Source organism: Apium graveolens, chromosome 5 (genome assembly GCF_009905375.1).
Source record: "Apium graveolens cultivar Ventura chromosome 5, ASM990537v1, whole genome shotgun sequence".
Lineage (NCBI taxonomy): Eukaryota > Viridiplantae > Streptophyta > Magnoliopsida > Apiales > Apiaceae > Apium > Apium graveolens.
The window spans coordinates 305348677-305374067 of record NC_133651.1 but is presented as its reverse complement, the minus strand read 5'-3'; the positions used below and the strand labels follow the sequence as shown (position 1 = coordinate 305374067).

Sequence of the window (25391 nt, the reverse complement as noted above, 5' to 3'; positions counted from 1 at the left end):
TATATAGAAAAGCATCGCGTCTTGGAATGAAATAATCAATAAGACAAACAAGTCCATTAACTGACCCAACTAGTTCCAATTTAGTACTGGCAAACGGAATCTCATATTTATCAATGACAGCACCTGTTTCAGCTGAAATTAATAAGCAATACTTGTCATGCCTGGGGATTATCAGCACAGAATCTTCATTACAAGAAGAGATTGCATGACTGATTTCAGCGGACACAAAATCGGGGTTTTTTACGATAGAGTATCAGGTTTTGCACACTGCGGATGATCTAATCAGGGATTTTACCGGAACTCTAAAGAAAATATCGAAAGCGAGTTCATGAGGAAGATCGTTCAAAGATGTTCTGCGGTGACCTATCCTCAACATTGCTCTTTTTCTCATGTTTGGCAAAAATGATTTTAGTTAGGGTTTTATTTACAAAGCTAGACGCAACAAAATTCTAAACCGAGTCCAGTAAGGGAACATATCGTGTATTTGTGTTTAAAACCATGCACTTCTCGTCCCACATTGTCCTGTGTATATGTCTGAATATTGCCTTTGCAAAAACTGATTTTTATGACATAAATCTTTCTCAGAGTAAATGCAGCACTGATTTTACGCTGATTACTATCTTTTTCATTTAAATATGCATTTCAGTTTTGATTTATAGCCTATATAAAGTTCTGATTATGTTAGAATTATATATGAAGTTTTCAGCTCATTCTTATCTCATATTCTCTCTAAATGTTGATGCTTTTAAAACCTTTCAAACCAACAAATTGGTATCAGAGCCCCTCTTTTTGAGGGACCTGTGACTGAATCAAGAGAACCCATGTACACCTTACATCTATTTTCTCTATGGATCTTGAGAAACCATTGACATCTCTGGCACCACGGTGTGTAATGGTGAAAATTACCAACTCTGGGCAGCAAGAATGAAGGCACATCTAGAGACAAATGATCTCTGGAAGTTGTTGAAGAGGACTACGAAGTTCCTCAATTGACGGCCAATCCTACTATAGCTCAGATTAGGAATAAAAAAGAGATGAAATTAAAGATGTCAAGGGCAAGAGGTACGTTACTTGCAGCTGTCTCTGCAGAAATCTTTACACGGATCATGACAAAAAAAACAGCATTTGAGATATGAAATTTCCTCAAATCTGAATATGAAGGAGATGCAAGAATCAAAGGAATACAAAAACTGAATTTGGTCAGGGAATTCGAGATACAGAAAATGAACGATTCAGAAACAATAAAGGAGTACACGGGTAAACTTCTTAGCATAGCCAATAAGATAAGGTTGTTTGGCTCTGATTTTTCTGATTCTAGCTTGAAGAATACTAAAGATCTATCAACAATCACATTGAAAGAGATAAGTAATGCTTTGCAGGCTCAAGAACAGAGAAGATTGATGAGGGAGGAAGGCTCCATGGAAGGAGCACTTCAAGCCAAGTTACATATCAATCGTGGAGAAAAAGATAAAAAAGGAAATTCCATAAAAAGTATTTCCATCCACGAGACTCTGCTACAAATGCAAGCAACAGTAAAGGGGAAAGATACAAAGAATATCCTCCATGTAAACATTGTGGAAAAAGGCCATCCTCCTTTCAAATGTTGGAAAAGACCTGATGTGAAATGTGGAAAGTGCAATAAAATGAGGCATGATGGAAAAATTTGCAGAGGTGAGTACTTTCATAAGGAGAATGCTCATATTGCAAATGAACAGGAAGAGAAGTTGTTCATTGCATCTTTTTTTGCAAGCAGCAGCTCAAGCGATTGTTGGCTAATAGATAGTGGTTGTACAAATCACATGACTGGAGATGAAGAACTTTTCAGAGATCTGGACAGATCATAAGTATCGAAGGTCAGAATTGGAAATGGTGCATATATTGCCGTCAAGGGAAAGTGATCAGTCTGTATTGAAAGCTGCAGAGGTACGAAATTAATTTCTGAAGTGTTGTTTGTTCTTGAAATTGATCAAAAATTTTAAGTGTTGGAAAATTGACTGAGAAGGGCTTTAAAGTTATATTTGAGAATAAACAATGCTTGATCAAAGATGGAAATAACAATGATATTTTTAGAATTAAAATGAAAGGAAAGAGTTTTTCGTTTGATCCAATGGAGGTTGAGCAAGCTGCATATTCAGTTATCACAACTAGTGCAAAATTATGGCACAAAAGGATGGGCCATTTTCATCATGGAGCGATACTGAATATTCAAAGAAAAGATTTGGCCATTGATTTGCCGTCCATTGAGTCTGAATTGCCAGATTGCAACTCATGTCAATATGGCAAACAAGCGAGACTTCCTTTCCAACAAGCAACATGGAGAGCTACTAAAAAGCTGCAACTTGTTCACACTGATTTATGTGGACCTCAAAGAACTCCTTCTCTTAATGAGAGTAAATATTACATTGTCTTTATTGACGATTTCACGAGAATGTGTTGGATCTATTCTCTCAGGTTTAAGTAGGAAGTTGCAGGAGTGTTCTTCAAATTTAAGCAATGGATTGAGAAAAAAATGGCTACAAGAATCAAGCTTTGAGGTCAGATAATGGCAAAGAGTATACCTCAAATGAATTCAATAATTGTTATGAGGATGCGGGCATTGAGCACCAACTTACGGCTTCATACATTCCACAACAAAATGGAGTTAGCGAGAGGAAGATAGAACCATAATGGAGATGTACAGATGCATGCTTTATGAGAATAATCTGCCTAAGGAATATTGGGCGGAGGCTGCCAATACAGCGGTGTTCTTGTTGAATAGACTCCCAACAAAGGCTGTAAATGGGAAGACTCCTTAAGAGGCATGGTATGGTTATAAGCCATTAACTAAAAATCTCAAAGTGTTTGGATGCTTGTGTTTTACTCATGTGCCGCAGATCAAGCGAGATAAGTTGGACAAGAAAGTTGAGCCTGGTGTGTTCATCGGATATAGCTTAATATCAAAAACTTATAGAGTTTTTCAGCCGGATAGTAAGAAAATTATAATAAGTAGGGATGTAAGCTTCATGGAGAATGAAGAGTGGAGTTTGAACTGGAGCAGTGAAAAAAAGAAATCTGGTGTAGATTCTCAGCGTCCAATTGATTTAAATCAAGATGAACTGATTGATGATCCCGATGTCCGGGGGAGCAGGTGGTTTACTTATATCTATCAAAGATGCAATGTTGTTGTCCTTGAACCTGCTGGATATTCAGAAGCTGAGAAAGATCCTTACTGGCTGGCTGCAATGCAGGACGAGCTCTCGATGATTGAAAAAAATCAGACCTGGGAATTAGTTGAAAGGTCTAAGCATCAAAAGGTGATTGAAGTAAAATGGGTATTCAGAAGAAAAGAAAATGTAGATTGAATAATTAACAAATATAAAGCAAGGTTAGTAGTGAAAGGGTATGCTCCAGTTTTTGTGGTAGATTATTTTGATATATTTGCTCCTGTTGCTAGGCAAGACACCACTCGAATGTTACTAGCCATTGCAGCACATAAACAATGGAAAATCCATCAACTTGATATTAAGTCGGCAATTTTAAATGGATTTCTTGATGAAGAAATATATGTTGACCAGCCTGAAGGTTTTGTTGTGGAAGGGCAAGAAAATAAAGTGTATCAATTGATAAAGGCGTTGTATGAATTAAAACAGGCACCAAGGGCCTGGTATAACAAAATTAATGAATACTTGTTGAACTTAGGCTTTGTTAAAATCCTTAGTTAGTCCACTTTATATATTAAAAGTGATCAAAATGATCTTACTGTTGTATCCTTATATGTTGACGATCTTTTGGTAACTGGCAGCAATATTGAACTTATTCAAAAGTTCAAGGAAGATGTGATGCAAGCATTTGAAATGGCGGATCTTGGAGAAATGTCTTACTTTCTTGGAATTGAAATCAAGCAAAGCCAAGGTGAAATTTTTATCTGTCAACAGAAGTATGCAAATGAGATCTTGAAATTTTTTTATATTGAGGGCTGTAAAAGTTTGAGCACTCCAATGTGTGAGAAGGTGAAGTTGTTTAAAGATGGTGGAGTTAGGGTGGACGCGTCTCATTATAGAAGTTTAATTGGGTGTCTAATGTATCTCTCTGCAACAAGGCCCGATATCTTATATGTTGTTAATGTTCTTTTCTAGTTCATGAATTGTGCTACAGAAACTCATTTTAAGGCTGCTAAAAGAGTTCTACGTTATACCAAGGGAACTTTAAGTTTTGAGATCAAGTTCTGTTCTTCTCGGGACTTTGAGTTACAAGGCTATGTTGATAGTGACTGGGCCGGATCTTTGGATGACTTGAAAAGCACCTTTGAATTCTGTTTTTGCTTTGGATCAAGAATTTTTACTTGGAGTTCTAAGAAACAAGAGATAATAGTGCAATCAACTGCTGAAGCAGAATTAATAGCAACAACTGTAGCTATTAATCATGCTTTGTGGATAAGAAAAATTATGTGTGATCTACAGATGGAACAAGCACTGAAGTGAATGTTGACAATCAAGCTTCCATAACCATCTCAAACAATCCAGTTTTTCATGAAAAAACAAAGCATTTCAGCATTAAATTGTTCTTCGTAAGAGATGTACAAAAGGATGGTGCAGTCCGTTTAAAATATTGTAGGACCGAAGATCAGCTGGCAGATTTATTTACAAAACCTCTTGCGAAGGGTAGATTTAAAGAGTTAAGAGGAAGACTTGGTGTTTGCACTTACTGAAGTAAGGAGGAGTGTTTGAATATTGCCTCAGTAATTGCAAAAACTGATCTTATGGCATAAATCTTTCCTGAAATAAATTCAGCACTGATTTTATGCTGATTACTATCTTTTTTATTTAAGTATGCATTTCAGTTTTGATTTGTAGCCTATATAAAGGCCTGATTATGTTATAATTATATATCAAGTTTTCAGCTCATTCTCTTAACTCATATTCTCTCTAAATGTTGATGTTTTTATAACCTTTCAAACCAACAGTCTAAAACCACTTCTCATCATTGTGGGTTCGATCCTTACTCTCCCGAAATTGACACTTAGATGATGTCTCTGCAGATAGGCTCAACAAACTCAACTTTTCAATATGTAAGATTAGCTTGAAGAATTGAAGTTGCTTTTTCTGGTAAATATAGTCTTGCAACATTTATAGCTTGCAATGGGTATTGCAGGCAGGGCTGGCCCCAAGACGATCAAAGCGAGCGTCGGGCACCACATCGACAAGGGGCATTAAATTTTATTATTAAGGAGGCGTAACATTCGAATCATATCATCAACATATTAAAATTATAATTTACGATACATAATGATAAAAACAATTGTGCATCACATGATTATAAACTTGTACATTTAGTATACATAACATAATTTTATCTATATACTCCCTCCGTCCCTTTCAATTGTTTGTAATTTTTTTTTACAATTTTGTTTTTCTAAATAAAAATTAAAACATTCAACTTTTATTCAGAAAAAGAAAATTGTAAAAAAAAGTTACATAACTATATTTTTTATGCACCTTAAAATGCGTGTCGGACACTTCCAAAGAATAATTTAATTTCGCGACTGTTGTCAATTTTTTAAGATGGGGAGATATAACTGCTAAAACATCCAGAGTACCATCCGGTGAAGTTAGCGTGGATAAATCTCATTATGGACACATTGAGTGCACTAGCTCTATTTTTGCTGAGCAAAACAAATTTACATGTCAGAAGTGGGATTTGAACCCACGCCCTCTCTCGAAGACCAGAACTTGAGTCTGGCGCCTTAGACCACTCGGCCATCCTGACAGATGATTGTCCCCCTCATGCTACTGAAGTAAGCGAGGCACTAACGGTGAAGTGACGTGTGGATCACGGAAACACATTTATATGAAATATGGTGTGGAGAAACTTGATGTAGCTCAATCCATGTATCAGATACAATTTGGTATTTAATACATTTGTTCTTTGCCGAGTTTTGTATGAGTTCAACTCAAGAAAGCTAGAGAATAAGAATGTTTTTGTGGAAATGCACGAGAACAAGTTGTTTATTAGAATTACTTTCGTTCTCCAAGCTTCTACGATAGAGTTTTTAGTGAAGTTTGCTGATACAGAGAGACTGACTTGGGGACAATAGGGAGAATGTACAGGATTTGCTGTTGTATCTTGGCCTACTGATTTTCTGGTGAAGTTAATTCCTGTTCCAGAAAGGCCATTTTGCTGCTGGTGAATTTCTGTTGTATCTTACTTTAGATGAAAACAAGAAAATTACGTAGTTGTTTGATACGTGAAGAGAAGTGGGATTCTAATGGCGAAGATGTAACTACTAAAACATCCAAAGTTTCATCCAGTTCCTGCTCACGGTTAATGTGACAGCTCTTGTAATTAACTTTGTGACAACTGTTTCAACCGATGAAGTACCATTCACAGCGGTGAAGTTCTTTGTGCACGCTCTTGCTACTGAAGAACCAGCCGAGGGACTGATGGAGAAGTGGCCTGTGGGTCATAGAGAGCCATTTATATCAAATATTAGGGGGAGAAACTTGATTGTTCTTTGCCAGGTTTTTAATGAGTTCAACAGTTTTTCGGAATCATTGGAATTACTGTTGTTCTCCAAGCTTCGATGATAGAGTTTGTAGTCAAGTTTTCTGGTACAGAGAGGCTGCCTAAGGGACAACGGGGAGCATGTACAGGACTTTCTGTTGTGTCTTAGCCTATTGTTTTTCCGGTGAAGTTAATTGCTGTTCAAGAAAGGCCATTTTGCTGCTGGTGAATTGCTGCAGTATATTGGCTAACTGATCCTGCCAAATTCTGAAACTACTTTTTTGTATATATGAAACCAAAAACTAGTTTGTTTGATAAGCAACTAAGGTCTAGCTTATTCTGTTAGCCAAATAAGTGAATGAGTTTGTTGATAAAAATGATTTATCATGTTATCATATAATGCAAAATTTGTTAAATGAACAGCTTAACGTGAGAGATTACGTGCAGTCTCTCGTGTATAATTGTGAGAGAGGGCTTGTTGGTCGATCACTAAAACTTTCACATTGATCTGGAGATAAAGAAATCAAGCTAGCTCAGAATTATATACATCATGATCTAGCTTTAATAATGATTAGTATGTTAACTCAGAGTTAGAATTATTTTTCACCTTTTACATTTCTGAAAATTACAGAAAATAGATAATTGATTCTTTCTCTTCAAATTATCATTTTTCTTAATTTTGAGAAGCTAAGCAGTACTGTTGTATTAATAGCACTGTTAAGCATATTCCTTGGAAATCGAGCTGTTGGCTGAAATTGACAATGGAAACCTGGAATGCATTCTGAACTCCATGTTTGTTAAGATGAATAGTTAGGCTCATTCATATAACTTATTGACTGAATCTTAATCAATATCTGATAGTACATATAGCTCCTGGTAGGATTACTCCTAAACTCTTAACTCCATACAGCTTCTGGAAGGGTTACTCCTAAGCTCCTAATCCCATACAGCTCCCGGAAGGATTACTCCTAAGCTCCTAACCTCATACAGCTCCTGGAAGGACTACTATTAAGCTCCTAACTCCATACAGCTCCAGGATGGACTACTCCTAAGCTCCTAACCCCATACAGCTCCTGGAAGGACTACTCCTAAACTCCTAACTCCATGCAGCTCCTGGGAGGGCTACTCCTAGGCCCCTGACTCCACGCAGCTCCTGGAAGGAGTAGTCCTGCACACTACCACTCCTAACTAGCTCAGTCCCGCAAGCATAACCTTGATAAATCCCAGCACGTGAGACATTGGCCCAGGCACGTGACGGGGACAACTGTCACACATCAATCATGGGAATAATCAGGGCACGTGTCAGAGGATCCTCAGAACATTCATCGGCCAGTCCCGCGCTGACACGTGTAAAGCATCCACTCCAGGCAGGTGTCCTCCGCTCCTAGAACCAATGGCTATGATCTAAAGGTACTAACCCCAAAACCCTACCCTTGGGCTATAAATGGCCCAAGAAGGTGAAGTTTTGGGGTTAATCATTCTTCCACTCATATACACACAGCCACCTTACATTCAGATTCATCTCCATCTTCCCAAAAAGCTAGTTCTTACTCTCACGCCGGAGGCACCGCGGGACTCCAACCCCCCTTCCGGTGTTGTTTTGTAGGAATCCAACCACAGTTATACCTCTACAGCGGAGAAGGATCCAGGACGCCGTCGAAGGAGCAGCCCCGCCACCAGAAGTTATCATTTGGCGCTAGAAGGAGGGGCTCTCCATCCTTGGGTCTCGGTGCCTCTGGATTCACCTTCATCAACAAACTCTTCAAAGAGTCCATTTATTCAAACTTGTAAGAACCTAAGCAGCCAACCTTTTCCATAAGCATGAATGTTGTTTATTTCGGCCACGTTTGTGTGTGCTCGTTACTTTAGGCCACGTTTGTGTGAGCCCGTTTTGTTGATTTAAGCCACGTTTGTGTGAGCTATCGTTAGTTTTAATCGTTATTGCTCTAGTTTGAATATGGCATTTGCGTTATACTACATCGTTGAGTAGTCCCAGGAAATTGTTTAAATTGCTCCCAGGTAGCTATTTGTTAGTGTTTGTTGTTATTCTGGGTAGTTTCTGCAAATTTCATAAAGCAATCTTAGACCGATATTCTCTGTGGCATATTGTTGTTATTTGTTGTTGGTATTGTTAAGAAATGGCAAGACCGGGAAAGAATACCTCTGGAAGACCATCTGCTAGTGCTCATGTCCAGGAGCCGGACCACTCCCAGGCCCTTGACCCAGGAGCCGAGAGAGAAACATTACAGGAGCAACCACTACACACTCCCGTAGTGGAGAGAATTGTAAACACCAGGGATGCCAGGACCCTCATAGAGCTCAATCAGTACAAGTACACCAATGTCCCGGTAGCCGAAGAGCACATGGCCAACCTTACAAGCGATGAACTAGCAGAAGCAATCAGACTATATAGGCAGGAGCAGACCCGACTCCAAGAAGAAGCCGAACTAGAGGAAGAACCGGAGGATTCCGGAGACTCCCAGCAATCAAAGAGGTCTGTGTTCGACCGAATTGGAGCCAAAGGGAAGAAAAGCAAAAAAAGATAAAAGCAAGAAAGAAGCAGAAGCTGCTAAGCAGAGAAAGTTGGAAGAAGTCCGGGAGCAAATCAGGAAAGAAGAAGAAGCAAAGCTTGAGCTAAAGATCCAAAAGAGAATGCAGCTGGAAGAAGAGAAGCTATTGGCCAAGTCCAGAAGCAAAAGAACCCGGAGAGACCCTACTCCGGAGCTGATTTCTGATGATGAAGAAGAAGAGGGGCAGAAGGACCTAAAAGATATGATCTATGAATTGCAGAGAAAAATGGACAGAGACTCAGGAGTGGAGGTCGGAGAAACATTAACTCCATTCAGCCACTCCCTGGAAGCTATCCCCCGGCAGCGGAACTTGAAGCATTACAACTTCGACTCATTCGATGGACTAGGAGACCCGGAGGAGCACTTGAACTACTTTGAACAGATAGCGCGGATATATTACTACGACTTAATAAAATCAAGGTTCTTCGCTTCAACTCTTAAGGGGGGGCCCCGAGATGGTTCAGCAGAATCCCCTCCCGCAACATCCACTCTTGGAAGGAATTTCGAGCCTCCTTCCTTCGGAGATTTCGGGCAAACAAAATGCACAAAATGTACATGTGTCACCTGGAGACAATCCGGCAGCATGACAATGAGTCCCTCTCTGCATACATGCGCCCGTTCCAGGAAGCAATCAATAAAGTTTCAAGTTTGGATGAGAGGGAAGCTTTAAGCATTTTCAGGAGAAACCTGGACCCAGAGCACAATGAGAGATATATAGTGGAGCTAATCAATAAGGAGCCGCAAAGTCTGGCAGCAGCTTATTCCATGGCTGCCAGATTCATTAAGGAAACAGATGTGCTCCAGACAATGAGGATGACCCAGAATGGGGGGTCCAGGAGCAAAAACACTGATGACCGACCGAAAGGGGGTTACCATCAGGATAAGAAGTTCAAGCAAAGCAACCAAGGCCAAGAAAGACAAACTACTACGGTTTTCCAGAGACTTGGTCCTAAGAAGGAGTCAAGCAGTGACCCAGGACCCGCGAAGCAGCCCCGGGAGCCAAAGCAGGAGCCGGACTGGACTCCTCTCAACATGACCCGTGAGGAAATCTTGAAAGAGGTAAAAGACAAGCCTTTCTATTATCCTCCTAAACCAATGCAAACTCCTCCGGAAAGCAGTCCTTATAATAGGCAATGCGATTACCACGAGACCCATGGCCACAAGACTGAGAATTACTTATCACTCAAGTACTTCATTGAGGACCAAGTAAAGAAGGGGAACATGAACAAGTACTTAGTTCGGGACAACAGAGGGGAAGCACAGAAGAGAGGAAAGAATGTAGTCAATGTGGTCCTAGGTGGATCCTACTCCCCACCCCGGAGCCCGAACTTCGGCGAAGAAGTGCTCTCAATCCAATCACTCCCAGACCTGGTGATATCCTTCAGCAACAAGGACTACGAAGGAGTCAACCCTCATCACAATGCAGTTTTGGTTGTCACTCTAGACATCTTTGATAATGAAGTAAGAAGAATGCTCATAGACAATGGCTCCTCGGTAAATATTCTCTTCAAGCACACAGTGGATAGAATGCAGTTAGGGTGTGTCCGCTCAAATGAATGTCGAGAGGACCCACTCTATGGCTTCGGCCACAACTTAGTCCCGATCCAAGGAACTTTGTATCTAGCAGTCATCTTTGGATCCGCTCCTAACCAAGTGACTCATGTCATCAAATTTTATGTGATCAATGATCCTTCTTCATACAACGGAATCATTGGAAGATCAGCTCTAACCATGATGCAAGCAATAACTTCAATCTCCCATCTCAAGATCAAATTCCCAACCCCGACAGGAGTCGGAGAGATTAAAGGAGATTATGGAGTCGCTGAAACATGCTACAACTAGGGATTAGTTATGGCAGAGACACATCAAGATAACAAAAGAAAGGCTATAGTCCTTCGCAAGCAACAAAGTATGAAGAAGCACCGACCCCGGACACGGGAAGAAGCGAACAAAACAAGTCCAGAAGAACTGGTAAGCAACCAAGTCATGGTACTGGACAAGACAAACCAAGTCCCAGACCAACCTAGTCCTACTATGAAAGCAACAAAAGAAACTGAACAAGCAAACATCTATCTGAAAAGGAACTCTGAAGCCCGAATTCACCAAATGATTTCAAACAAAGAACAGACAAAAATCGAAGCTGCAGTCGAAACAGAAGAAGTCGAAGTAGACGAAAGCAATTCTAGCAAAAAAGTGAAAGTTGGGTCTGGACTCGAGGAGTCCTTCAAGGAGAGATTAGTATCCTTGCTCCGGGAGTACAGAGATGTTTTTGCCTGGAGTCCCAGGGACATGCCAGGACTACATGAGTCCATAGCAATGCACAGCTTAGATGTCAACCCCAACAGAAAACCAGTAAAATAGAAGAGAAGAAACTTTGCTCCGGAGAGGCAAAGAGCCATTGACGAAGAAGTAGAAAAGCTACTCAAAGCAGGAATCATCAAAGAAATCAAATATCCGGAGTGGCTAGCTAATGTGGGCATGGTTAAAAAGTCCAACGGCAAATGGAGAATGTGTGTGGACTACACTGACCTGAATGACGCATGCCCGAAGGACCCGTATCCTCTTCCAAACATTGATCAACTGATAGATGCCACCTCCGGACACATTATGCTCAGCTTCATGGATGCCTTCTCCGGATACAACCAGATAAAGATGAACCCAAAGGACATCCCCAAGACAGCATTCATAACTCATAGAGCAGTCTACGCTTATGTGATGCTACCCTTCGGGCTTACCAGCGCAGGATCCACTTACCAAAGAGCAATGAACAAGATATTCAAGTCCCAGATTGGGAGGAATTTGGAGTGCTATGTCGACGACATGATTTCCAAATCAACAACTATACCAGGGCATGTGGAAGATCTGAAGGAATGCTTTGAAAACCTAAGGAAGAACCAACTCAAGCTAAATCCGGAGAAATACACCTTCGGAGTTGGAGCAGGCAAGTTCCTAGGATTCATGATCAGCAACAGAGGAATAGAAGCCAATCCGGAGAAAATAAAAGCAATCCAGGAGATGAAAGCTCCCAGGACCCAAAAAGATGTGCAGAAGCTAGCAGGGTCCCTAGCAGCACTCAGGAGATTTGTTTCAAAGCTAGCAGAGAGGTGCCTACCATTCTTTGATTTACTCAAAGGAGCAACAAATAAGAAAGAGGTGAACTGGAGTTCGGAGTGCCAAAAGGCATTCAAAGAAATCAAGTCCTACCTCTCTCATCCACCAGTCCTAACTAAAGCTCAGCCAGGAGAGCCTCTCTACTTATACTTGTCAGCAGGAGCACAAACCGTAGGAGCTGCCCTAATCAGGGAAGAGAATGGAACACAACAACCAGTCTACTATGTAAGCCAAGTTTTAAAAGACGCAGAAAAAAGATACCCAAGATTGGAGAAGTTTGCCTTTGCCTTGGTTACAACCTCAAGGAAACTCAGGCACTACTTCCAAGGGAGGGAAATCAGTATAGTGACAAATCAACCACTAAGGAAAATAATTCACAAGCCAGATGTCTCGGGAAGACTTGTCAATTGGGCTGTAGAGTTGAGCCAGTTCAACCTAAGCTTCATTCCCAGGACTGCAATCAAAGCTCAAGCTCTTGCAGATTTCATAATCGAATGCAACTTCCCAGAAGAAGATCCAGAACCAATGGACATGGACCAGGACCCAAAAAAGGATACAAGTCCGGGAGCCTGGACCTTAAAGGTAGATGGTTCTTCAACAAGCGAGAGGTTAGGAGCCGGACTCATGCTCAAGAGTCCAGAAGGATTCAAGATTCAGACAGCTATATCTTTCAGCTTCCCAGCAACAAACAATCAAGCAGAATATGATGCATTGATCGCAGGACTAAAGCTCTCCCGGACTCTAAGGGTCCATGACTTAAAAATCTACAGCGACTCCCAGATAGTGGTCAAGCAAACAAATGGAGAATACATAGCAAAGGACCCTACTCTGGCGAAGTACCAAGCACTGGTTCAAAGCTACTTAGCTTCAATACCAAGCCACCAAGTCCTTCAGATATGTCGAGAAGAAAATGAAGAAGCAGATATACTATCCAAATTAGTTCGGAACTCATCAGATCTGGACTGCTCAGTCTACTTCGAAGAACTCCACAAACCAGCCATTGAATCCGGAGAGGTCTTGGAGATAGAAAGCACTCAAAACTGGATGACTCCCTTCATAAACTACTTGGACAAAGGGGAGGTCCTAGAAGACAAAGGAAAAGCTCAAAGACTGAAAGCCAAAGCAGCCAAGTTCTTCCTCGAAGAAGGAGTACTCTATCGTAGGACTTTCTCATCTCCTATCCTGAAATGCATTGGCCCAGAAGAAGCAAAATACTGTTTGGCAGAAGTGCATTAAGGGATATGCGGAGACCATATGTCTGGAAAAGCCCTAGCTCATAAGATTATAAGACAAGGCTACTACTGGCCAACCATTCATCAGGATGCAATAGAATTCGTCAAGAAGTGCAAGGAATGCCAGTTCTTCAACAATGTGTCCCGGATAAGCCTAGTCCTACCATCCTCAGTCCTATCACCTATCCCCTTCGCTGTTTGGGGTATTGATATTATGGGACCCTTCCCTCAAGCCAAAGGAGACCTCAGGTACCTACTAGTCTCTATTGATTACATGACAAAATGGGTTGAAGTAAAAGCAATGAGGACAATCAATCAGCAAGACTGCATAAAGTTTATGGACAACATTTTGATGAGGTTCGGGATACCGCGAGTCCTAGTATCAGACAATGGGCCCCAATTCATTGGATCAGAGTTCGAGTCCTACCTCCAAGAGCGCGGGATCAAGCACAAGAAATCATCTGTAGTATATCCTCAAGGAAATGGCCAAGTACAAGTAACTAACAGAATCCTGCTCCAAGGTATCGAGAAAAGACTCAAAGAAAGCAAAAAAAAATGTCCAGAAGAACTACCAAGTGTCCTTCGGTCCTACAGGACAAGCCCAAGGACAAGCACCGGAGAAACTCCATTCAAACTAGCCTATGGAACAGAAGCAATGCTGCCTATTGAAGTGGGCTCTCCTTCCCACAGAGCAATAAACTTTAAAGAAGAAGCAAATGAAGAAGGACTCAAAACAAACATGGAACTAATTGATGAGGTCAGGGACCAAGCTGTAGAAAGGATGGAAAAATACAAGGAGAAAACAAGAGAGCACTTCAGTAAGAAGTCAAAAGTCAAAAACTTCCAAGTTGGAGACTTAGTTCTTCGAGACACTGAAGCATCAGATCCCACAAACACTGGAAAGCTAATGCCCAAATGGGAAGGACCATACAAGATCAAAGAAATCCTCAGGCCAGGAACCTACAAGCTCCTGAACATGGATGCCTCAGAAGTCCCAAACACTTGGCATGGACTAAGGCTAAGGATACCAGTAGTAAAGCAAACAAAGCAACCAAAAAACTTGTAGCCAATATGGCAAGCAACCAATCTGTTTCTCCTTCTATCTTGTATGAATGATCAATGAAAAGCTTTTTTTTTACTTTGCATATTTTTCTAAAACAAACACTAGTCCGGACAAGCTATTAGTCAGGACTAGAGCAACCACTTTTACTTAGAATTAATTTTCTAGCTAAAAATTCACCACTAGTCCGGACAACCTATTAGTCAGGACTAGAGCAACCATTTTTACTTAGAATTATTTTCTAGCTAAAAAGCCACCACTAGTCCGGACAACCTATTAGTCAGGACTAGAGCAACCATCTTTACTTAGAATTAATTTTCTAGCTAAAAAGCCACCACTAGTCCGGACAACCTATTAGTCAGGACTAGAGCAACCATTTTTACTTAGAATTAATTTTCTAGCTAAAAAGCCACCACTAGTCCGGACAACCTATTAGTCAGGACTAGAGCAACCATTTTTACTTAGAATTAATTTTCTAGCTAAAAGCAACCACTAGTCCGGACAAGCTATTAGTTAGGACTAGAGCAACCATTTTTACTTTGAATTAATTTTCTAGCTAAAAAGCCACCACTAGTCCGGACAACCTATTAGTCAGGACTAGAGCAACCATTTTTACTTAGAATTAATCTTCTAGCTAAAAGCAACCACTAGTCCGGACAAGCTATTAGTCAGGACTAGAGCAACCATTTTTACTTAGAATTAATTTTCTAGCTAAAAAACAACCACTAGTCCGGACAACCTATTAGTCAGTACTAGAGCAACCATTTTTACTTAGAATTAATTTTCTAGCTAAAAAGCCACCACTAGTCCGGACAACCTATTAGTCAGGACTACAGCAACCATTTTTACTTAGAATTAATTTTCTAGCTAAAAAGTCACCACTAGTCCGGACAACCTATTAGTCAGGACTAGAGCAACCATTTTTACTTAGAATTAATTTTCTAGCTAAAAAGCCACCACTAGTCCGGACAACCTATTAGTCAGGACTAGAGCAACCATTTTTACTTAGAATTAATTTTCTAGCTAAAAGCAACCACTAGTCCGGACAAGATATTAGTCAGGACTAGAGCAACCACTTTCACTTAGAATTAATTTTCTAACTAAAGGGCCACCACTAGTCGGGACATGCTGTAATTCCGGACTAGTGCAACCCTTTTCATTTGGAATAATTTTCCAAGTAAAAAAGCTCCCTACTAATCCGGACAAAAAGATTAGTTAGGACTAGTGCAATAAATTTTACTTGGAAAAATATTCTAAGGCAAAAACAAACTACAGACACAAAGTAAAATAACAACAAGAAAAGCAAATATTAGAGATTCATCGGACTCAAACGAGCCCGGAGCAAAGTACGAATATTACAAGAACCAAATGTATCAAAATTATTCAACAAATAGCAAATTTATAAAAAAAAGTCAAGAATCCGGAGCACTGGAAGGAAGGAAGCTGGGACAGGGTCCGTCGAACGGCTCCGGTTCCCCTAATCCGAGCTCAATATCTTCCTTGGCCTTAATAAACTCAGAGACGAAGCTATCCCAATCGGCCTCCGGATTGGTCTTGATATGCCTTTCAGCAATCAACCAACATCGAGCTATCTCCGGAGCACCAGCATTGGCAAACGCTCTATCGTACTCCTCAGATCTTTTAAACTCAGCAATAACTTCAGACTCCGGACGCACAGCGGACATCTGTCTCCGGAGCTCAGCTAACTCAGACTTCAAGTCAGAAACCTCCTTTTCAGCATTTTCAGCCCGGATGGTTACTTCATTCAGGTGCTTGTTCAATCCGGACAGAGAATTGTCTTTTTCAATTATCTGATCCCGGAGCTGACTAATTTCCGAATCCTTATCAGCAATGGCACTCCAGGAGTTTTTAAGGTCATTGTAGGTCAGAGAAGCCGATCCGGCCATATACCCGCCAAGCTACAAAAATAGAGAAACTTAGAAAAACATTCTAAGGCAAATCAACACAAGAAACAAGAATAGAAAAAAGAAGTACCTGACCCCAGAGTCGGGAACACTCCTTCATAGTCGCGTCAAATCTGGACTGATTCATCCTCCTCCACTCAGTTTGAGTAGGAATCCCAGCCGTGAAGCGAGCAACTTTTTCCTCCAGCCCCGGACCTCCTTCATCTGGACTCTCTTCATCAACAGTCTTTCCCTTTCCAGCCCCGGACCCGGAACCAGCTTTAAAATGTTCGGCCCGGGGAGGCTTACTCCCGAGGGTACGAAGCCTCTTCCTCCTCCTCCCAGAATCTCCACCCGGAGCCTCGCCTATAGGACCAAGGTCCTCCAAATTAGCAAACTCATCCCCAATTTCAACTTCAGCATCCAGCTCCGGACCAGGATGATTCACACCAATTTCAGGTTCCGGATTTGGAACCGCATTGCTCTAGGATCCCTCCTCCGCTGAGGCGTTAGATCCGGACCCAACAGCAATATTCTTCTTGGGCAACTTGAAAGCCTTGCCCAGACCTTTCAACGCATCACTGTAGGCAGAAGACGACATGTCCAGATTATAGTGTGGCAAACCTGCAAGAAACAAAGAAAAAAACACAAGTCAAAACCAATAAACAACCAAAGCAGATGAAAGCAAATAGGAAACATATGAGAGGTCCGGACAGGAAAGAAAACTACTTACAGCCTAGCCTATGCAAAGTTCTGTGATTCATAAAAGTGTCTCGGGTCATTTGGAAACCCAGAGATTCACAAAATGCCAAAATTAACCGGATGGCATCACCCCGGAGCACATCCCTACGGAAGCGAGTCCGGACCCCTTCTGAAGCCATATGGGGGAGATAGTACAAGTCTAAACCCCAGAGCATGATCAACTCCCCATTCCAATACTTCAGCGAAGATTGCTGAATAACAGGCCTATAGGAGCCACCGTAGCCGCACTCCGGAGCCCGGAACCGAAGTTCATATAAAGGGAACTGGCTGGACCGGACCAGGTGAAAGATGTGATGCCATAGCTTGAACGTGGGCTGAACTTTAAATTGATTGCAAGTAGCAATGAACCAAGTCATCCACTTTATACCATTCGGTGTTATCTGTATCGGAGAAATCTTGTATACGTACTTGCACAAATGCTTTAGGAACAGATGCCAGTGTGGATTCCATCCAGACCGGAGTTGCTCCAGCCACACTGGAACGAATCCATCAGCCGGCCTGTGATGAGCCCTCCCGTCCGGAGTCGGCCACCTCCACTCAATCCGGCGATCCAACTGAAAAGCAGCCAGGGCCGCAGAATCCTAAGCCTCATGATCTAGCCCAGCATACTCATCCTTAAGCTCATACTGCTCCTTAGCCACTATGCTATTCGCAAACTTCCTATCAAGCACTTCCCTATCGTAAGGTCCCGGACCAGGGTTTTGCTGTCTAGCATATCCGGACCTAATGCTCCTATAATAAAAGCTATCATCTATCTCCTCACTCTTAGTAACGAAATATCCAAGATTCTCCACCCACAGACCCTCCGGACTGCAAGGTACCTTTCTTGAAGAAATCTTAGCAACTGTAAGCTTTGTTATTGCCTCAGAGTCCGAAGTGGAAGCCCTCTTCCCCATCTCAACTCGTTCAGAATCAGCAGAAGACTCAGAATCTGAACTAGATGGCCCCAGATAGCAAGTTATATAGGCCTTGGCAAGAGCTTTAGTCCGGACCATAAACCTAAAACAAGTGACAAAGGTTAGTTTAAAACCCTACAGTTTATTTATCTTCAAAGCTACATGGTCCGGACTACACTATAATCAATTTTATTGCAAGTCAAAAGCAAACAGTCCGGAGACCCAAAACCCGAAACCTAAAAGCTACTCCGGACTCAAAACTAACCTAGTCCACGAACTCAGATATCACAATAACACAAAAACAACAACCAATTACAAACCCCAAATAAAAGAACATTAGCCCGGACTAGGTTTCATAGTCCGGGCCCAACCAAAAACCCCAATTCCAGAAACACTTACAAAACAAGATCATAGAACCAAATCATGCCCAAAAACATATACATACACACATATATAAACAAAAAACACAAGAACAACACGAGACAAAGCGACACAAACAAAAGCAGGAGACAAAACTCAATACAAAGGAAGAGAACAGCACTTACAAGATCGAGATAACGGAGAAGTTGAGGACGACCAAGCAAACAGCAAGAAAACCTGGAGCTTCTCCGAGAACCACCGCCGGAAAAAGAAATTGAGAGGAAAAGAAAAGCAAGAGCAAGAGAAAAGATAAAGAAGATAAAAAACCAGAAAGAGGGGGGGGACTGCCTTTTATAGGCGTGGTAAAAAACCTAATCGCCACACCACGTGGCAACATCCTGACCACCCATCACACACGGTTATTAATGAAAAGTCATTATTACAACACGTCTTTTGAAAGAAGACAACTGTAACAATTCAAATTATTGGGGGGAAAATACCAAAAACGTTTCAACTTCCAAGTCCGGACTCCACCTCTCATTTTAATCCGAACCAAGGCACTGAAAAGCTCAACTCCTGACAAGGACAACCACCTTAGTCCTGATTCACCGAACTCAGCGAAATTCGGACTGGGGGGAAAGAAAAGCTCAACTCCTGACAAGGACAACCACCTTAGTCCTGATTCGCCAAACTCAGCGAAATCCGGACTGGGGTAAAGAAAAGCTCAACTCCTGAAAAGGACAACCACCTTAGTCCTGATTCACCGAACTCTGCGCAATCCGGACTGTGGGGCAAGAAAAGCTCAACTCCTGACAAGGATAACCACCTTAGTCCTGATTCGGCGAACTAAGCGCAATCCAGACTGGGGGCTAGAAAAGCTCAACTCCTGACAAGGACAACCACCTTAGTCCTGATTCGCCGAACTCAGCGTAATCCGGACTGGGGGGCAAGAAAAGCTCAACTCCTGACAAGGACAACCACCTTAGTCCTGATTCACCGAACTCTGCGCAATCCGGACTGGGGGGCAAGAAAAGCGCAACTCCTGACAAGGACAACCACCTTAGCCTTGATTCGCCGAACTCGCGCAATCCGGACTGGGGGGCACGAAAAGCTCATCTCCTGACAAGGACAATCACCTTAGTCCTGATTCACCGAACTCTGCGCAATCCGGACTGGGGGGCTATAAAAGCGCAACTCCTGACAAGGACAACCACCTTACTCCTGATTCGCCGAACTCAGCGCAATCCGGACTGGAAGGCAAGAAAATCTCATCTCCTGACAAGGACAACCACCTTAGTCCTGATTCGCCGAACTCAGCGCAATCCGGACTGGGGGCAAGAAAAGGCCAAATTCTTCTAACACAACAATCAAAAGCTCACGTTCTACAGACAAACACAAATTCACTCCCCCATCCAGAAAATCCGCATAAGGGAGTGGGGGGCACATGATAGTACATATAGCTCCTAGTAGGACTACTCCTAAACTCCTAACTTCATACAGCTCCTGGAAGGGTTACTCATAAGCTCTTAACCTCATACAGCTCCTGGAAGGATTACTCCTAAGCTCCTAACCCCATACAGCTCCTGGAAGGACTACTCCTAAGCTCCTAACTCCATACAGCTCCTGGAAGGACTACTCCTAAGCTCCTAACCCCATACAGCTCCTGGAAGGACTACTCCTAAGCTCCTAACTCCATGCAGCTCCTGGGAGGGCTACTCCTAGGCCCCTGACTCCACGCAGCTCCTGGAAGGAGTAGTCCCGCACACTACCACTCCTAACTAGCTCAGTCCCGCAAGCATAACCTTGATAAATCCCAGCACATGAGACGTTGGTCTAGGCACGTGACGGGGACAACTGTCACACATCAATCATGGAAATAATCAGGGCACGTGTCAGAGGATCCTCAGAACATTACTCGGCCAGTCCCGCGCTGACACGTGTAAAGCATCAACTCCAACCAGGTGTCCTCCGCTCCCAGAACCAATGACTATGATCTAAAGGTACCAACCCCAAAACCCTACCCTTGGGCTATAAATGGCCCAAGAATGTGAGGTTTTGGGGTTAATCATTCTTCCACTCATATACACACACAGCCACCTTACATTCAGATTTATCTTCATCTTCCCAAAAAGCTAGTTCTTACTCTCACGCCGGAGGCGTCGCGGGACTCCAACCCCCCTTCCGGTATTGTTTTGTAGGAACCCAACCACAGTTATACCTCTACAGCGGAGAAGGATCCAGGACGCCGTCGAAGGCCTGCATGTTTCATCGACTGTATTTGAATGTACAATCTTGTTCTACATGAATACTTATTAAAAAAATATCTATACACGAATGAGCAGAATCTTTTGAATATTATCATTCGAGACTATTTCTTTATTCTACCTGCCTGATTTATGCTGGCCTGCTGCATTCTAGTGTAATCTTTTGGTGCTCGTACAAAACTCAGACCCCTCTGCTTATAAATACTTCTGCAAATCAACTCCAAATATTATCAAAGCGTATATCAGTTTTCTAACAAGTATTAATACCACCAGTTCAATCTACAGAAAATGTCCAGTACTTGCAGGAGCAGAGGTAAGATGTATTATCAATTATTCTGCTTGTCCTGATTTGTTTAATTTGCATAAATAATGAACAAAATATTTGTATTTCATATTATGCCTAATGTGTATTTCTAATGCTTGTAATATAATCTGCCAGGTAAGAGTTCGTGGGAGGAACTACAGGGGATTAACGGGGAATTAGCAGCACAGATCATCGAAAGGAAGAACAAAAATGTGAATGCTGTTGTTGTCTCAGACAATAGCTTCGGAACAACAGTGATCAATTGCTCTAGAGTTAGGGTAAAAGTCGACAAAGATGGCATTGTTACTTCTATCCCAAGAATTGGTTAACTTGCAACAGCCTTCTCTGCGTGTGTTTCTGGTGTGGTGCTTATGATTGCTTTAAATTTTATTTATTCTAGCAATTTTTGTTTGTATCCTTTTTCATGTACAAGTCGTGTGTTAACAAAACTAAATGCCTCTAGCTAGAACTTAAAATATATTCTACTTGATTCTTCATTATTTAGCCATTGTTGTACACAGATTATGAATTTAGATATGTTTTTTCATTTGTATTGATCTCGTAAAATTTGTGAGAGAGAGCAAGAGTAAGAATGTATATTTCAATTTATTTGATGATATTTATTACAACACAGTACAGAAAATCATAAGAAACACCACTTTATTAAGATAGAAGATATCTAAATATAGCATTATGATATAATAATTAACCAATCTGGGGAATGCTAATGACAATGCCATCGCAGTTAACCCAAACCCAGACTCTCTTGCAACTAAAATTTTCAATAACAGCAGTTCCTTCCTTCACTATTATAGCATCCACAAGTGTGTTCTCCTTTTCTATTGTCGCTGCAGCATCTTCTCCGGTTGCTCCAACAAGCTCAGGCCACGAACTTTTACCTGCACAAATAAACGTATAGCACGATTAGCAGGTGAGAACAATATATGCATTTATGAACACGTGATCTGTATTTGATAAACAAATTGTTACTTACCTTGGCATAACGACATCCTCGTGTTTAAAAGGTCTGAAAATCTCTCTGATAGTAAATTTTGGGTAGGATAAGTTGTGATGCAATAGCTAGTTTGTTAATGTGAAGTATTTATAGGACAAAATGGCAGCCAAATTACAATGTAGAGATGCCTTGGTAGGTTCAAAAGGAGCCTTTATTTGACATTTCGTACATGAGGATATATACAACAAAATGAGCTAACGTGAGGTTGATGACCTTCATCAAGTCATACCAAAACATTGTCCTTATCCCACGATTCTTTTAAAAGCATTTTGTTTAGTTTCGTTAAAAATGCTATCTTTTATAGACAATCGTGATGTCAAAGCAAAACGACATAATAGAAACACGAGTTGCATAGTTAGTCAAAACTGATTTTTAAATCTCTAGCTCTTATCCTCTCTTATCTTGGTCTCTATAAGGCTGCTGCCGTAAACCAAATTATCTCAGGCAAGTTTTGGCAGAACCGGCCTATTAGCATGTACAAATGGAACCATAAGATATGAAAAAAGCAGAGAATTCAAGCTCCACTGGTTTTGTAATTGGCAAATGTATGTTTCTTCTTGGTTCAAATTCTCATCAATGATCATCAAAATCGTCGGCTCCTAATAAAGTTTTTATGTGTATGTCATTCTACAGTGTCGTGAAACTTGTGCCTGAACTAGCAAATTATTTGGCACCAAAATCAACCTTGCAAAAAACACTTGTTCAATGCGATACTGTAAATGTCAATCATACTATCCTTTCAGGTAACACATATATCAATTATCAATGAACAAATGTAATGAAATATCACCAAAGAATACAACTTTATAAAAGACACCACTTAGCTAGAACATCTCACGAGAGTGGAGTTCATACCAGCTAAAGTCAAGAAAACCCAAAACTCCTCTTTTTTCCCTAAGATTTATGAAAGCTGGTTGCAATTGGGAGCACAATGACCAGAATGAGAATCAACAACAATATGATCCCAATGCACATGCACCTCCTGCTGCTCTTCTGGTACCCCTTTGCAGCCTTAAGGTTCTTAGATCCGGCACTAACATACTGCGCTGCATTCATCACGTGGTGCTCGATATCATCCATTTGTTCTCCTTGTGCCTCCACCATCACTGCCATATCTAGGAACACCTGGTGTAGCTCCAACAAACTCTTCTCTATCTCTTTCGCAGCATCGTGCCTGTCCTGTATCTCAACCACTGTCTCCAGCACTTTTCCCCTTCCATGTTCCTGCATTGTCAGCACAACATCATATCCGAAATCTTAACAGAATGAACAAAACCTTCAATTAAACATCATATCCATCTAATGTTAGTTATCAAATCATAACCATAAAAAACCTAAAGATGCCTAAAAAAGATCCTAAGTTTTTTCTTTTCCTTATAAAAAGTCACCTGTTCCTACAATCCTACATCATCACCATAGCATCAATTTACTAATGTGTACAGAACAATGACAAAACCCTTCGAAATTCACAAACATTTTATAAAAAATCATAAAAAGGCCACAACCAAACCGAAGATCCGTAAAAATATGATCTTGAATATGTTCCACAGAATCAAATTACTATTCTATACAGAATGATCACAAAATCCCTCAAATTATACATTTATCCAATATAAAATCATAAGAGTTACCAAGCTGCAAATCGAGATAGAAAAGCCCCAATCCCAACATATACGACAAAATCCCTCAAATTACACATCTATCAAAAATAAAATCACAAGACTTATCAAGTTGCAAATCGATATAGAAAAGCCCCAATTCCAACATATACAAACATATAACATAACACGAATAGCCAACGAAACAGAAACATCGATCATACATAATCAAAATTAAATACACAAAACAGTTTAATTGCACACCTGAATGGCCTTAGCCATGAACTGTTCCCCACCATTTCCATCCGAAATAATCTTCTCAATAACATCCTCATTCGGGTACTCACCCGTGACCGTATAATACTGCCTCCCCACACTCTCCTTATACTCACTCATCATCCTCTGCCTCAACCCCTGAAAATCCATCATCAATTCCTTCAACTTCTTCCTCAATCCATTCGTAACCGCAGACCTAGTCCTATCCACAGGACTCCCATCCTTACACCCCGAAAGCCGCCTATTCGCAGCATTACCCCTGTCCATTTCCTCCAACTGACCCTTAATTGACCTAGCCATTTTAAGCACCAACACAACATTACCATTAATCTTGTTTCGTATCGATTTCAAAGCCTCGGGCTTATGCAGTGCCTTGCTATCTTCACTTGCTTGCTCAAGCTGAACCAAGATGTCTTTAATTGAATTCATCTCTGATTTCACAATCTCTGCTTCAGCTAAAAATGAAGTGAGGCCTTCATCCATCTGGGCTGTTTTCGACATCTCGAAATCGGGCCCTGCTTCGAGATCTTTCAAGGCCTCTTTCTTTAAATCCACATAGCTCTTCCATGATTTTGTCATTAGATCATTCATCTTGGATGAGTTATATATGTAAAGAGAATATGTATGTATAGAAATGTGAGTTTGAAGTAAAGATTGTGTGAGAGATTTAGATATGGAAACACATTATATTCAAGTAGCTGAGATTTGAGGTGTGTTAGAAGTGACCGTTGAAGTTTCCTAACGGCTATATATTTGAAAATAACGTTACCTCAGATTTATTGTATTATTATTTTTCCTTTTATTTATGACAATTAATGTACAAAACAACAAATATCTCAAAAAGTATCTAAGTTTATATGGGTGTATCGTGTATGTAAGTGCATTTTGATCCCATAAAATCTAACTTTAATTCAAAAATCTATGAAATCTAACCTTAATGCAAAATCTATATGGGTGGTTTTTTTTACGAGCAATGTTAGAAATTTCATAATTATTTCCAAAAAAATGTTAGAATTCCTGAAATCGTTTGCAAAATGGTTATCAAATGATAACATATTATTATATTTTTTGTCAACTCATAAATAAAAAATACCCCTAATGCATATATATGAGTTGCACCAATAAAAATATTCTATTTTCATTACTTAATTTCGAATACGTAGCATTACTCATTTTAGAAATGAATAACACCCATTTTTTTTATTTTAAAAAAATCATATGTATATATCTATACTATCCTATAATAGGATTAAATATCAATTTGACCACTAAATATACTTGCATATCTCAAATTCACCACCGACAAAATCGGCGTCTCATTTAAAACACTTTAAAAAACATAAATATCATTCGTACCACCACGTATTGAAACTAACAGACAGTTTAAAAACGTTGTTTGCCACGTCAGCATAACAACTAATTTTTCCAAATCAGCACCCACTTGGCTCCTACATGTCTCCAAGTCAGATATAACGGACATATTAATTCCCAGTCCCTCACCCCCAGTTATATATACATATATGTGTATCTCTATACTAGGGTTCATAAGAAAAAATAGA

General features: G+C 40.8%; 3 protein-coding genes, 1 long non-coding RNA gene and 1 other non-coding gene across 8 annotated transcripts; 2 read left to right on the top strand and 3 right to left on the bottom strand.

Annotated features, from left to right (window-relative positions):
• On the top strand, positions 1-4874 carry LOC141659312 (uncharacterized). Of its 4 annotated transcripts, none has more exons than XR_012549713.1 (3): positions 1-1062; positions 1162-1923; positions 3782-4874. XR_012549713.1 is itself a non-coding variant. In XM_074466115.1 (3 exons), exons 1-3 carry the CDS (start codon positions 1035-1037, stop codon positions 1774-1776), a joined length of 561 nt encoding a protein of 186 aa, XP_074322216.1. In that variant the 5' UTR covers positions 1-1034; the 3' UTR covers positions 1777-3437. The 4 variants fall into 4 exon arrangements, 2 of the variants coding, with proteins under 2 accessions (XP_074322216.1, XP_074322214.1); XR_012549714.1 differs by lacking the exon at positions 3782-4874 and having other exon boundaries at positions 1162-1257; positions 1380-3437; XM_074466115.1 differs by lacking the exon at positions 3782-4874 and having other exon boundaries at positions 1162-1671; positions 1754-3437.
• Positions 4875-5661: 787 nt separating this feature from the next.
• TRNAL-CAA (transfer RNA leucine (anticodon CAA)) lies at positions 5662-5745 on the bottom strand. The gene has a single exon. It is a non-coding gene; the product is annotated as a tRNA-Leu (tRNA).
• A 15063-nt stretch (positions 5746-20808) lies between these two features.
• On the top strand, positions 20809-21440 carry LOC141659311 (uncharacterized). Its single transcript, XR_012549712.1, has 2 exons — positions 20809-20952; positions 21079-21440. It is a non-coding gene; the product is annotated as an uncharacterized LOC141659311 (long non-coding RNA).
• Positions 21441-21528: 88 nt separating this feature from the next.
• Positions 21529-22094, bottom strand: LOC141659310 (proteinase inhibitor). The gene is made up of 2 exons (XM_074466112.1): positions 21938-22094; positions 21529-21842 (listed from the first exon to the last, which is right to left on the bottom strand). Exons 1-2 carry the CDS (start codon positions 21951-21953, stop codon positions 21649-21651), a joined length of 210 nt encoding a protein of 69 aa, XP_074322213.1. The 5' UTR covers positions 21954-22094; the 3' UTR covers positions 21529-21648.
• A 615-nt stretch (positions 22095-22709) lies between these two features.
• On the bottom strand, positions 22710-24511 carry LOC141659308 (syntaxin-related protein KNOLLE-like). Its single transcript, XM_074466111.1, has 2 exons — positions 23821-24511; positions 22710-23182 (listed from the first exon to the last, which is right to left on the bottom strand). Exons 1-2 carry the CDS (start codon positions 24421-24423, stop codon positions 22853-22855), a joined length of 933 nt encoding a protein of 310 aa, XP_074322212.1. The 5' UTR covers positions 24424-24511; the 3' UTR covers positions 22710-22852.
• Positions 24512-25391: the final 880 nt, after the last annotated feature.

What these genes read in the sequence shown, in the direction of transcription:
- LOC141659312 (XM_074466113.1), top strand. Translation starts at nt 1,035, where the DNA reads ATGAAATTAAAGATGTCAAGGGCAAGAG. An exon ending in AAAGATGTCAAGGGCAAGAG is followed by an intron (nt 1,063 to 1,161) that starts GTACGTTACTTG and finishes CTGAATATGAAG; the next exon opens with GAGATGCAAGAATCAAAGGA.
- LOC141659308 (XM_074466111.1), bottom strand. Translation starts at nt 24,423, where the DNA reads ATGAATGATCTAATGACAAAATCATGGAAGAGCTATGTGGATTTAAAG. An exon ending in TCATGGCTAAGGCCATTCAG is followed by an intron (nt 23,183 to 23,820) that starts GTGTGCAATTAA and finishes CTGACAATGCAG; the next exon opens with GAACATGGAAGGGGAAAAGT.